Raw genomic sequence first — 13,367 nt, forward strand, 5'->3', positions numbered from 1 at the left:
ACTGACGAACGGGAAACTTGGAGAGAAGATATGAGAAACGAGACGATGAAAGGCCTTTGGTTAACAAGTCAGCAAGTTGATTTGTAGTAGCCACATATCCGACATCAACTTCCTTCCGAACAACCTTTTCACGAACATAATGATAATCTACTTGAATATGTCTCATGCGTGCTTGATAGACTGGATTGGAAACAACTGATAGGGCACTTATGTTATCACACCATAGACGTGGAGGTGCAACAGATAAGTGAAGGTCGCGAAAAAGTTGTCGAAACCATGATAAAGTGGCTGCTGTGTATGCTAACTGACGATATTCGGCCTCTGTGCTAGACCTAGATACACCTCGTTGCTTCTTGGAGCTCTATGAAATAAGATTATCCCCCAAAAAAAATACAATAACCACCTATGGATCGGCGATCATCAGGATCACCCGCATAGTCAGCATCGGCAAAAGTCGTGAGCACCAAGGAACTGGGTGTGTAGACTAGAGCATGATCATGAGTGCCTTTTAAATAGCGAAGAATTCGCTTCACTGCTGCCCAGTGACTGGTAGTGGGAGAATGCATGTCTTGGCATACCTGATTTACGGCAAAGGCGATGTCGGGACGTGTGAAAAGCAAGTACTGTAAAACACCTACCACACTTCTGAATGTAATGCCATCAGAAAGAGGTTCACCCTCATATAAGCTGAGTTTACGTCCAGGAGCAGCGGGAGTAGTCAGTGGCTTTGCATCAGCCATATTTGTCCTCGTGAGAAGATTAAGAATATATTTGGACTGAGATAAGTACATGGCCTAATAGGTACGCTTTATTTCCATCCCCAGAAAATAACTTAGAGGACTGAGAACCTTCATAGAGAACATATTGCCGAGTTGTGCAATCAGAGTGGAAATTTGTGAAGTATCATTTCCTGTAATAAGAATATCATCCATGTAAATTAATAAGTAGACCACAGTTTTCCCGTTGAAGAATGTGAAAAAGGAAGAGTCGGCAACATAAGCAATGAATCCCAAGTCTTCAAGATGATGGGAAAAACACTGAAACCAGGCACAAGGTGCTTGTTTCAAGCCATATAATGACTTGCGTAAATGGCAAACATGAGAAGGAAATTGAGGATCAACAAAACCTGAAGGTTGACGCATATAAACTTCCTCAGCTAGTATGCCATAAAGGAATGCATTGTGGACATCAAGTTGTCGAATGGGCCATTGATAGTGTAAAGCAATGGACAATATCATACGAATGGTGGCATGAGTCACAACAGGACTAAATGTTTCACTGTAATCAATACCTTCTTGTTGATGAAATCCATTGGCAACAAGACGAGCTTTATATCGCTCAATGGAACCATCAGATTTTCTTTTAATGCGATAGACCCATTTATTCGGCAGTACATTCATTGATGGTTGAACGGGAACGAGAGTCCATGTTCTGGTACGTTGCAAGGCATTGAACTCGTCCGCCATAGTTATTCTCCATTCAGGAGACTTATTGGCCTAGGAAAAACAAGTCGGCTCAATAATATCGTTAGCTAAAACAGTGTGAAAACTATATTTAGGATTGGGTTTCCTTATGCCATCATTTGCTCGAGTGATCATTTGATGACCAATAGAAGTAGTTGGTAAACTTGCATTCACATGTAAGAGTTCTAAGATAGGGGCTAGATGATGGCTGAGGTGGGGTTTGTTGAGATGGGACAGGTGGGGTGGTTTAAGGAGTGTTAATATGAGTAGGATTGGAGTGAGGCGGTGGAGTCGGTGGAGGATAAGGGTGAATGGATGAAGGGTATGAATCAAAATGTAGGATATGGGAAACGGATGAGGAAGTTGTAGCCGTAGTAGGAGTGGTTTCTTTAAATGGAAAACACTTCTCATCAAAAATAACATGGCGAGAAAGAAAAATGCGACCTGTAGACAAATCTAAACACCGATATCCTTGTTGGTTTAAGGAATAACCTAAGAAAACACATTTTTTGGATCGAAATTCAAGTTTGGTTGTGTTATAGGGTCGAAGATATGGAAAACAAGCACAACCAAAAACTTTAAAAAAATCATATTGAGGAGGCTTTGAAAACAATTTTTGAAAATGACTCTCATCACCTAAAACTTTGGTTGGTAGCCAATTAATTAGATAAGTGGCAATGTGAAACGCCTCATCCCAAAAGAAGGTGAGGACAGGCATGAACAAGTAATGTTAACCCAGTTTCAACTAAATGACGATGTTTTCTTTCGGAAATGCCATTTTGCTCAGGGTGATGAGGACATGTAAGACGATGATTAATCCCATGATTAGCAAAAAATTGTTTGAAATGAATGTTTACAAATTCTCCGCCTCCATCAGATTGAAACGATTTGATGGTTTTGTTAAACATATTTTCAACAAGCTTTTTAAATGACACAAATGTAGCAAACACATCCGATTTTAATTTTAAAGAAAATAGCCAAGAGTAACGAGAAAAATCATCAATGAATACAACGTAATACTTAAAACCATTCATTGAATAAGTGGGAGAAGTCCATACATCAGAGTGAATAATTTCTAATGGAAAAGAGGAAACAGAAGTAGACAAACTAAATGGTAACTTATGGCTTTTACCTAGGGGACAGGAGTGGCAAAAGTCAGGAGTTACATTACCACTAAGTGGTAATTTATTTCGATTAATTAAAAACTTTAAAACATTGGATGATGGATACCCTAATCGAGAGTGCCACATAGTATTTGACACTCTACTTCCTACAAATGCATGGACGCCACTGTTATTTGATGAGACATTTGAAAAAGGGTAGAAACCATTCCTACTCCGGTCGTGGAAAAGGGTCTTCCCCGTGTGAAGATCCTAGACATGATAAGAGGTAGGGTAAAGTGTTAGGGAGCAGTTGTTATCATTGGTAAACTGATGGATTGAAATGACATTAGTAGAAGCATTTGGGCAAAGTAAGGTATTGGGAAGGTTAAATGTATGGTGTGGTGTGTGAATGCAAGAGGAACCAATATGAGTGATATCCAAACCTGTTCCACCCACGACTCCGTTGACATGATCTGTGCCATTGTAAGGCCATGGATTACTAACTTGTCCAGGGTCATTCGTGATGTGCGCATTGGCGCCGGAGTCAAGTAGCCAATTTTGAACTGCAGGAGATGAGGCAGAAGACAATGGTGCAGCAGCAGCAAAGGCTTGGAGTTTGGGTGCGAAAACATGGCATTCATACGCCATGTTTAAGCGATTGTAGCAGTCAATCGCAGAATGACCCGGACGGCGACAAATTTGGCAGTGTATGCGTCCAGAAGAAGGAAGAGCACTAAGAACACCATCATGGACAGCACGGAACTGAGCTCCAGGATGATGATTGGGATTGGCAGGCCTGTACTGATTTCTCATAGTTGATGAGGAGCCACATCCTCCACGAGAAGAGGAAGAGAACGTTCCACGACCACGATTGCCGTGGCTACCACCATGACCACCTCGAGTGGCAGCAAGAGCTGTGGGTCCAGTTTCTACAACAATAGAGCAGTGCATCTTCTGCCGGCGTTCAACATCTAGGAGAAGGGCTTCAAGTGCACCATAGCTGATGGCTTCCTCACGAGCTTGAGCGGAGGAAACTATACTTTCATATGCTGGGCCAACATTGTTAAGGATAACAGCAACTAAATCCGAATCGGATATAGGAGCACCAAAGAGTGACAATGTATCGGCAGGATAATTTATTTTATCCAAAAAATCAGAAATGGAAGAATCACCTCTGTGAGTATTCATTAACTCACTACGAAGCTGGAGAAGACGACCGGTGGATTGAGAGGCATATCTCTCACGAAGAGTGGTCCAAGAAGAATGGGAACTAGTCTTCCCAATCAAGGCTGCTAGTACAGTAGGATGAACGGACGAGTTGATCCATGACATTACCATGGCATCCTGTTATAACCAGGTGTCAAATTCAGGATTCACCAAGTCGGTGACGTTGCCAGCATCATCTTTCAGGAATGCAGACGAGCATTTGCTTGTTCCATCTACAAAGGAAACAAGATTTCGGCTTCGAAGTAAGGGTAACATATGGGCATGCCAAAGGGGATATTTTGTACGATCTAATTTGATCGTAAGAAAATGGGAGGCATTGGGTAGAACAGGGAGAGGAGATTGGGTTGCCATGTGAGTGAGGAGAGAAAAAAAAAATAAAATTGGATCAAAGATTGTCGTATGACTTTAGCTCTGAGATACCATGAAAGAAACTAAACTAGGGTATGAAAATCTGAATTGCATAAGCTCAACTCAGTTATTTTTGAGTGAGTCAATGACTTCATATTTATAGAGATTACATGAAACTGTTTGTTACAGATTACAAGTATTTCAGATTTACCAAAACAATTGAATATATTACAAAGAGATATAGATAAGCTAGAACTGAACAGATTACAAAGAGATGTAGATAAGCTAGGATTGTTCAGATATCCTTTGACTGATATTTGAACTGTGGCAATCTGTTTGAATGGCGGGAGCTGGGATTTGCTGACTTGGCACAGTTTTCGACTTGTACGGTTGATATGGTTTATCAGACAACACCAAAGCTAGATTTCTTCTCACTCAAGAAGCCCCAAAAGCATTTAGCAGTGAACTAGATTGGTATTTTTCATCGTTGCAACATGAAACAATGCAATGTTCGAGTGTTTATCAATCACGACCTTTACAAACGGGAGAAATTTTTCCAGGTAACTGGAACACTAGCTGACGTGGTTGACCACCTTTTCACGCCGACCACCCATCATACCAGAAACCACATATCTTCATCGCCGTCCTGTGATTTCACCAACGACACTCCATCTCTTCTCTGTCTTCCTCTATTTTTTTCTCCTCTCATCTCCAAGGAACTGGTGACACCTCAGATTTTCCGTTGATGACCTCCGATTTAAGATCCTCTGGGTTTGTCGGCATTCCTTGTGCCTTATCCATAAGAGAGGAGGGTCACAAATAAGAGGAAGAAACAGTGAGAACAAAGGAGAAATGGAGAGAGAGAGACGTGAGAGGAAATGAGGGAGGGGTGGGGTGGGGTGGAGGAAATGAGGGGTGGGTGGGGTGAACGGTTCAGGTCTCCGAGAGGGGAGTCGAAAAATGGGGGAGAAGGGTTGTGGTGGCGACTTGGAATTGAGAACTTGTTTATTTTAATTTTACTTTTATAAAAGTTGATTGTGTTAAATTGATATGCAATAAGAATGCAGGTGTAGGCAAATTATTAGTGAAGAACACAACCTGTTATGTTAAGATGTTTGTTCCAGTCACGTAGAAAAATTTATCTACAAACAAACGCTTTGACGCAAACAGTTTATAAATAGGGATTCCCATTGCACCATTCAGTCATTCAATTCATCCCTAGTATTCTGCAAAGGATTTTGTCAACAATGTCCTTATCGTATTTAATTTCATAAGATATGGGCAGGATTTCGCCCATTAACAAAAATTGAAGTTCGTGCCAATACAGATATTGAAGTTGGAGATTGTTAATAAATCTGGAACACGTACGTTAATTATACATTCTTTAGGCTCAAAAACAGAAAGAGTGTACATAACTTATTTATCATTATTCTTTAAGCAACTCCTAAAAACTTCCTCAAAAGTGACCAAAACAAATATCAACACAAAATAACTAGAACAGTTTAAGAGAACCGAATGACCAAGGTTTGCCTTTTTTGTTGACCGCAAATATTCCACCTCCGTAAGTAGAAATGAAGATCTCAACAAGGAGGAAAAATTGCATCCATACGAAGGAGACAACCGGAACACTAGCAAGTAAAATGATTGGAACCACTATCCACTTTTTTGAATCCAGCATAAGGAAAAGGGTAGAAGAAAACGCGATCATCATAGTAACGATAGAGGAGAAGAGGGTGAAAAGGCCTATAACCATCTTCGTTGGCAATGATTTAAGGAAATCCTCTTCAGCATAACGCGAGTTGAGGATTCCTAAGAATGTCACCACTGAAGTTGTGGAAGAAAAGAGTGAAAAGACATCAGCAACTATGAAGACCATAAAGATCCTTTTATTTAAGAACACGGGATAGCCTGCCTTGATTCCACCAGGAACTGAGAATACTGCGATAAACATGATTGTAACAATAAGAGCACCTACAACCGTACAAGAAGTTGCTGTTGCTTTCATTGACCTTTCACATTCGGTTGCCAATTCCTTGTGGTTCTTAGTAAATAGATCACGGGCGGTCATGCCATCTGTATAGTTTACAACTTCAAGAAACTTGGCAGGTACAATTTTCTCCACGTCCTGCATTTCAGCGAATAGAAGAAACTCAAATAATTTATTTTCTTCAAAGACGCTCAAATCTAATCCCAAGTAATTAATATTTTTTGTACAAACCCTTGAATATCCGCTCCTTGACCATGAATATATATGCTCAAATCTAATTTCAAATAACCTAACATTCTGAGTTCTTAAACAGTAATCAAAATTTCATTTTTATTTTGGTTGTTTCCTGTTTGAGAGTGCAAATTGCTGTCACAAATAATCAGGTTTTATTTGGTATGTCCTCCAAATAATCAAGTAATTTACCAATTTACCATGTGACTAGCATTTTATACAGTAAAACCTATTTATAGTGGACCTTGTGGATTGCTTTGGTACTAACGTCTCTTTTTTAAACCCATTACGTCTTAAATTCAAACCCTTATCTATTCAGTCTAACTTAGAATGGTGATATTGCTTGTAAAATTTTAGTTATTTCTTTTAGGTCACATCCTAAGAAGAGAGGTGGTGCTTTGAGGCCACATTTTAGTAGTCACTTAATCTTGTAATCCTTTTTTATTTTTATAAAGGTATTGGTGGTGGGTTCACATATTGAGTCAGTCATAATTACACATGAAACTCGCTATTTATGAGAGTCGAACTTGAAAATTGTTTAACAGTATAGTGAAATTTGATTTCTTGATTAGAAACATAAAATATATAAGAAGAAATTCTAACCTTGAACCATTGTAGTTCTCTCTGCATTTGCATTGCTGCACATGGGATTTGTTTAAGCTGTGCGGGTGGGGATAACCTCGCTGCTGAATGTAGTAAAGTATTGTTGAACTTATCTACTCTGGATTCAGTACGAACATTCATGATTCGGGTAAATTCATGGAAAAAGTTATAGACTTTTTCTTGGCGGCATTCAATGGAAAACTGAAACATGCTCTTTGCATTTTCGTCATATATCCCTAAAGCTAGGGTATTTGCAGTAAACAGCTGACGAAGAAACTCATCATTCCCATGTTCAACAGCTTTGAAGAGTGCTGTGTGTACGGAACTTCCTTGCATTTGTTTCAGGCTTAAACCTTCTGTCATTTTGCATATGCCTTGTAAAACTTCAAGGGATTGGACATGGATCTGTTTCAATTTGTATATGTGATCGATTCCTAGGTGGACATAGAAAAATAATTAATCATTAAGTATCAAGAAGAATGACTGGAAGAAGTTCTAACCGGTCAGTGGATAAATGTTGGACTAAAAATTGAAAGAAAAGATGACATGAAGCATTACCGAAAAGTTTACGGAGAGTTGAGACAAGCCCTCGCAGAAAAGGCATTACTACATTGCGAATACAAAAATGTTGCATTAGATATTCAAAGCATTTGTTAATTAGGTATGATCCATAACAAAGTAAAAGATGCACCTGAGGATATTACATACCTGAGAGAATTATGCGACCCCTTTGATCATTAACCGGATCATTGGCTTGTTTTTGAACATCCATGCGAACATCACGGATCCCACAAGCATGTGGTATGTTTATACCTATCAAGGAAATAAACACGACTCCAATCAATGCATAGAACTTTTTGTTTTGGTCGAGAGTCTGGAAGCATGAACCTTTTCTTTTTCTGTATAAATATTTAAAAATTATATTTTAATCCTTAAATAAGAAGAAGTTTAGAAAAATGTCTTGTCCAATATTAAAAATTGATTTTAGTCCTTAGATTCTATTTAATGCCACCAAATGCATTCAATGTCTTTTTTTATTTATTTTATTTTATAATTTTATGGTGTCCAGAATTACATTTCATGTAAAATATTGTAAATTTTAATATCATTTGAAATCAAATCAATTAGCTTTGTTTGTGACATTTTCATAACCAATTTATGGTAAGTATCATATAATAAAGAAAATATTTTGGTAGACTTTTCAATACACTTATGTTTTTGCATATTTTCTTATGGGCCACTAATTCATTACAAAATATTTAGGTACAGATATTTCGGTACACTAGTATAGTATAACATGTTTAGGTATGAACATTTAGGTACACTAGTTTGGTATAATATGTTTAGGTACAGACATTTCGGTACACTAGTATAATATGTTTAGGTATGGACTTTTCGGGACACTTATGTTTTTGCATATTTTCTTATATGCCACTAATTCATTACAATATATTCAGGTACATACATTTTCATACATTAGTTCAGTAAAATAAATTAAAATAGTTCAGTAAAATAAATTATGATACAGACGTTTAGGTACACTAATTAGAGGAAGTTAAACAAAATTAAAGAATTAAAATGTGTATAATGATAAATTTAAAATGTGTATAATAATAAATTTAAAATTTAATGTGGAGACATTAAATAAGATATCTATTAAATATTAAAACAAAAATATAACATGAACTCGAATTAAGTATACATTAAAGGACTAAAATGAATATATAATCCAACACTGAATTTTTATTAAATTTTAATCTTCTTTAAGGATTAAAGTTCAAAAACCCAATAAATATTTTTGTCTGCGAAAAGAGAAGTTTAGGTGCATACACAAAATAAATGATTAACATAGCAAAGAGTGGACTTATTGGTGAAGACAAACATAAGAGCCGTTTAGGTTTGGCACGATGTTTTAATATTTCTTAATTTAAACTAGTGAAAGAATGCATAGTGTGGAAACATAAATTAGTTACGCCCGAACCATAGAGTGCCAGGTGGACTATAAGCTCAATTTAACGGGGACATCTTCGCCATCGTGAGAATCCACCATCTCGACACTAATGGGTTAAACAAGTCAACCTTCTAAAGACAGCAAAAACCCACAACTATCAGGCCCAGGAGAGATTTTTCCAAGTGACGGGAACACCATGACACGTGGTGTTCCCTCACACATTAGGATTTAGTTTTTTATATTTATTGAAATATAAAATTGAAAGATATTCAAGATGTCAAATCCTAATGTGTGAGGGAACACCACGTGTCATGGTGTTCCCGTCACACCTAAAAATTTTCCCAGGCCCAGGCCCAAATCTTGTCGACATTTTTGTTTTTCTTCGAGGGACATGGTTGCAAAACCCTCGCACCTCACCCCTTACGGAAGGAAAAAGGACCTTGCCGGATATTTTTTTTTTTTTTTTGGAATCTTAAGAATTTCGTGATCGTAATCATTCATCGTACATTGTGCGGTCAGTTTTCGTTAGGTACTATTTATATTTAATTTTAAATTTTAAATTTTGAAATGATTCCTAACCGCACGATGTACAATGAATAATCACTATCACGAGATTCCTAGGATCCCCATGAAAAGGATCCGGTGAGGATCCTTTTCCTTAAGGAAGTTAAAGGTTCTATTATAAATTAAATTGTCAATATGGAGAGTAGTTCAGTCCTTTATAAGTCCTTACAAGATTCTCATTTCACTAATGTAAACTTTTTACTTCACATCATTACGTGCCCCTTTACTTATGACAAATTTTTAAACTAAACACATGGCCAACACAAATGGGGTGATGTTGAGCACTTGTGGCCCTTGGGATTTACAACCTATAGGTGTCTCAGCCGGCAGGTAAAGGGAGACTCGTTGACTTGCCTAGCCCGCTATGGCATACTAGTAGACAATTGATGGACCTCTTCCCCTATAAATAGCCAAGTCATACAAGGAAACTCATTGATCACAAACTTTATTCAGAATTCTCTTCTGAATGTTAGTTGCTCTCAAAGTCTTCTAACTTGGGTATCGGAGATAGAAATTTCCATTAGACATAAAATGAATTTTCTTATGTTTTATTTTTTTTTCATATTAAGTATAAAAAATATATATAAAAAAAATGAGGTTTCAGAAAAATCAAATCGCGTGAATTGTGTGCAGGTATCCTTGCATGTATAACATTTAGGAAAGTGTAATACTAGGGAGATCAAATTTGTAGACTAAATTTTGTTCGAAATTTGTAAACAAAATTTTGTAAACTAAATGACATAAAAGTTGATGCTTAGATTATTACTTAAGGTTGATAAACATGCTCAATTTTATCGGTGTGACATCATTTAGTTTGCAAATTATGCTTACAAATTTAGTCTCTCTAACATTACTCTTATTTAAGTGTTAATTAACATGTTTACTTTTTTTTTTTTTTTTTGTGACACATCATTTGGTTTGCAAATGTAAGTAATCATTTGTTAATTAACATGTTTACTTCCTATTGATGACATATCATTGGTTTGCAAATGTAGTCTATAAATTTAGTCTACCTAGCATTACTATTTAGGAAATATCTTATTGAAAACCTGGCAGGTGCCCACTTGACTAGAGGGACATGGATATTAATAAAGTATAAAATTTATATAGAATAAAGTGTAATTACTAACTGTTATAGATCCATTGTTGCCAGAACCCGAGATGCGTTCCACTTGAAAAGAGAGATGGCATACAAGCCAATTCCTGCAAAGGTGATTTCCCAGTAGAGTTTGTAGCAAATGCCAAGTTTGGGCAACGCTGAATTAAATCCAATGCAATATCTACAATAGGTAAAAAGAAAAATAAGAAGAATTACATACATGGCAAAAAGTAAGTAATCAATATTTCTGAGGGAAAATGCTATTTAAATACATAAAAATAGGGGTTTGATATCCACACACCCTATTTTATTTCTCACACACCTTTTTAATTTTCGGTCATCAGGTCGGATGAATTAAAGAAAATCAACGGACAAAAATTATCAAAAGGTATGTGAGAAGTAAAATAAGATGCATGGATAACACATCCCTAAAAATAATACAATCTGAAGTACAGGTGGGTCTAACGTGTACTGATGCAGTCAACGTTAATATGAGTGTGTGTCAGAAAATGTGTGTGTACGAATATTGTATTTGAAACATTTAAGTACCGAGTTCTTTGGAGCTAAAACAGTGGGAAATAAGGTCAGCGCTAGTCCGACAGTTGTCTTGGGTCGACGTCAAAGCTTCCAATGGAGTAACTGAATAGAGATAGCGAGCCAATTCCCAATGGCCGCCGTGACAAGCCTTGATCAGTGGGATCATTTTAAGGGGATTGCATGGTATGCAAAGTAATCTCTTGTTCTTTTCGATTATGCATCTAGCCACTTCGGGTGCTATTAGCGTAGCCAAAGCTAAAGCTGTGACACCATTAGCATCTTCTATTTCCAAGTCTTCCTCCGTCATCCACTCCACTAATTCTTTCGCCATATATTCGTTTTCCATTGAAACTGCCATGTGAAGAGCCGTTGAGCCTGACAATGAACCTCTTTCTCTGATTGCCTCACGATGCAGAGTAAGATACTTCTTTGCAGAATCACAATCACCTTTTGCAACAGCATCAATGAAGGGTTGATGGTGGGGGAACTCATTGAAGTCGCCGTTAGTGTTATAATGATCTGTCAAGTAATATTTTATGGATTGTTAACTAAACGCCAATAATTTGAGGATGAATTATATGTAATGTTGAAAATAATAGAGAAACAAAACAATAAAGGTTCATGCATGCTGCAGTAGAGATCAGATAATACTGCTTACGTACCCTCATTCCGCGTCAGACCGGTATTCAATTCTTCATGTGGTATCAAAGGCACACCCTCTGTATCGATCACACACGGTGACTTAATTAGAAGAAGTAAACTCGATCTTGATATTTATATTGGAATGAACATAGAAAGGAGACATGTAGTATGTTCTACACGTACCTGTGTTTTCCAAGGCTTGATCGGCCGGCTTCAACTTTTCAGCCAAAGCATCCCAGGCGTCTTTGGCCCTGCTAATGCCCCGGATAAAAAAATAAGTATCATCCCCGCAACAACTCTGGATTGCATGTAAAACCTTGGCATTATTCTTCCTCCAGACCATGAATTCAGCTTCTCCATCTTCTCGTCTAGGAGGTTCAGAGGTCCCTTCCACAACCTCCCAAAGATCTTCAGCCAACAAGTAGGTTTTAAACCGGAAACTCCAATCTTCATAATTATCGTGACTAAGAACTTTAAGATTAGCAATTACACTAGGAACAATCGCAGCTGCCATGTTCAATCTGCAAATGTAATCAATTATCCAATGTGATATTACGTCGATTATTAAGAAATAATGAAACAAATCAATATAACTAAACTCACTGCTCGATCGAGTAGTGGCAATCTTCAAAAAATAATTAAGATGCAGCTATGAGCCTATGAGCTTAGCTTGAGTAAACTCGACCACTCTGTGTACTTAGTGTGAGTAAACTTCTGATGTATATATAGGTAGCAAATGAGCAATGAAAGACTTGGTAAAACAGACAGAACAATATGCCACGTAATGCTCCAGTAAATTCCCACTCGGTGTTAACTGCGCGTATTCAATAATGGGAGAGTTCTGTCTCTACTTCAGCCATACAACAGTGCTTTTCTTCAATAATTAGTACAATCAACACTCTTAGGTCTTGTTGATAATAATAAAAAATAAATAAAAAATAAAACACTCTTAGGTCTTGTTTGGTATTTTTTTTTTAAACCAAAAAATTGCTTTAAAGTTAAGACATAAACTGATAAAAGCATACGGAAAAATAAAATAGCAAACTTATTTTAAAATGATAGCCTCCAAACAACAACTATGTTTCTTTCATAAAAAGTAGAGCTTAAAACCTTTAATAAATATTTTCAAATCATGTACATACCCTAATGTTTTTTAAAATGACGTTGTTATCCTTTTTTTTTTTTGAAGAACCGGACGTTGTTATCCTTTTGCACGCATTTTCTCCCTTAGAAAACAAAGTGAGCATAATCACCTACCACTACAACCACCACCCTTACCACCACAACTTTGTTGTCTCTGCCCCACATCAATGCTACCTCTACACCTCCAACCACCATAAGCCACGTTGGCACCACACCATACCCTCACTATTGTCACTACCGTCAACATCACCGTTATGCTCTACAACAACCTATGACTGTAAATTTGTAGCCACCATGCCTTAGTATTGGCACCATCACCATACCTCCATTATTTTTGTTGCTATGACCACCACTTCTACCACCAACGCTATCATCAAACCCCTAATACCATGTCCATTTATGTCATTATACATACTAGAACACTTTTCAGATTAATATTTATCAAAATGAAATGCTAGAGATGGGGAAG

At 37.2% G+C, this 13,367-nt stretch overlaps 1 protein-coding gene across 1 annotated transcript; it reads right to left on the reverse strand.

Moving 5' to 3' along the window:
* Positions 1-5,377: 5,377 nt before the first annotated feature.
* LOC137739178 (uncharacterized) lies at positions 5,378-12,645 on the reverse strand. Its single transcript, XM_068478712.2, has 9 exons — positions 12,359-12,645; positions 11,939-12,276; positions 11,776-11,832; positions 11,126-11,632; positions 10,608-10,757; positions 7,671-7,775; positions 7,521-7,568; positions 6,963-7,396; positions 5,378-6,266 (listed from the first exon to the last, which is right to left on the reverse strand). The coding sequence occupies exons 2-9, from the start codon at positions 12,267-12,269 to the stop codon at positions 5,634-5,636; spliced, it is 2,265 nt and encodes a 754-aa protein (XP_068334813.2). The 5' UTR covers positions 12,270-12,276; positions 12,359-12,645; the 3' UTR covers positions 5,378-5,633.
* Positions 12,646-13,367: the final 722 nt, after the last annotated feature.

This window comes from Pyrus communis, chromosome 9, assembly GCF_041283825.1.
Source record: "Pyrus communis isolate YQ-2024b chromosome 9, ASM4128382v1, whole genome shotgun sequence".
Lineage (NCBI taxonomy): Eukaryota > Viridiplantae > Streptophyta > Magnoliopsida > Rosales > Rosaceae > Pyrus > Pyrus communis.

What these genes read in the sequence shown, in the direction of transcription:
- LOC137739178 (XM_068478712.2), bottom strand. Translation starts at nt 12,269, where the DNA reads ATGGCAGCTGCGATTGTTCCTAGTGTAATTGCTAATCTTAAAGTTCTT. An exon ending in GCAACAATGGATCTATAACA is followed by an intron (nt 7,776 to 10,607) that starts GTTAGTAATTAC and finishes TTTCCTTGATAG; the next exon opens with GTATAAACATACCACATGCT. An exon ending in GAGAACTACAATGGTTCAAG is followed by an intron (nt 6,267 to 6,962) that starts GTTAGAATTTCT and finishes GCTGAAATGCAG; the next exon opens with GACGTGGAGAAAATTGTACC.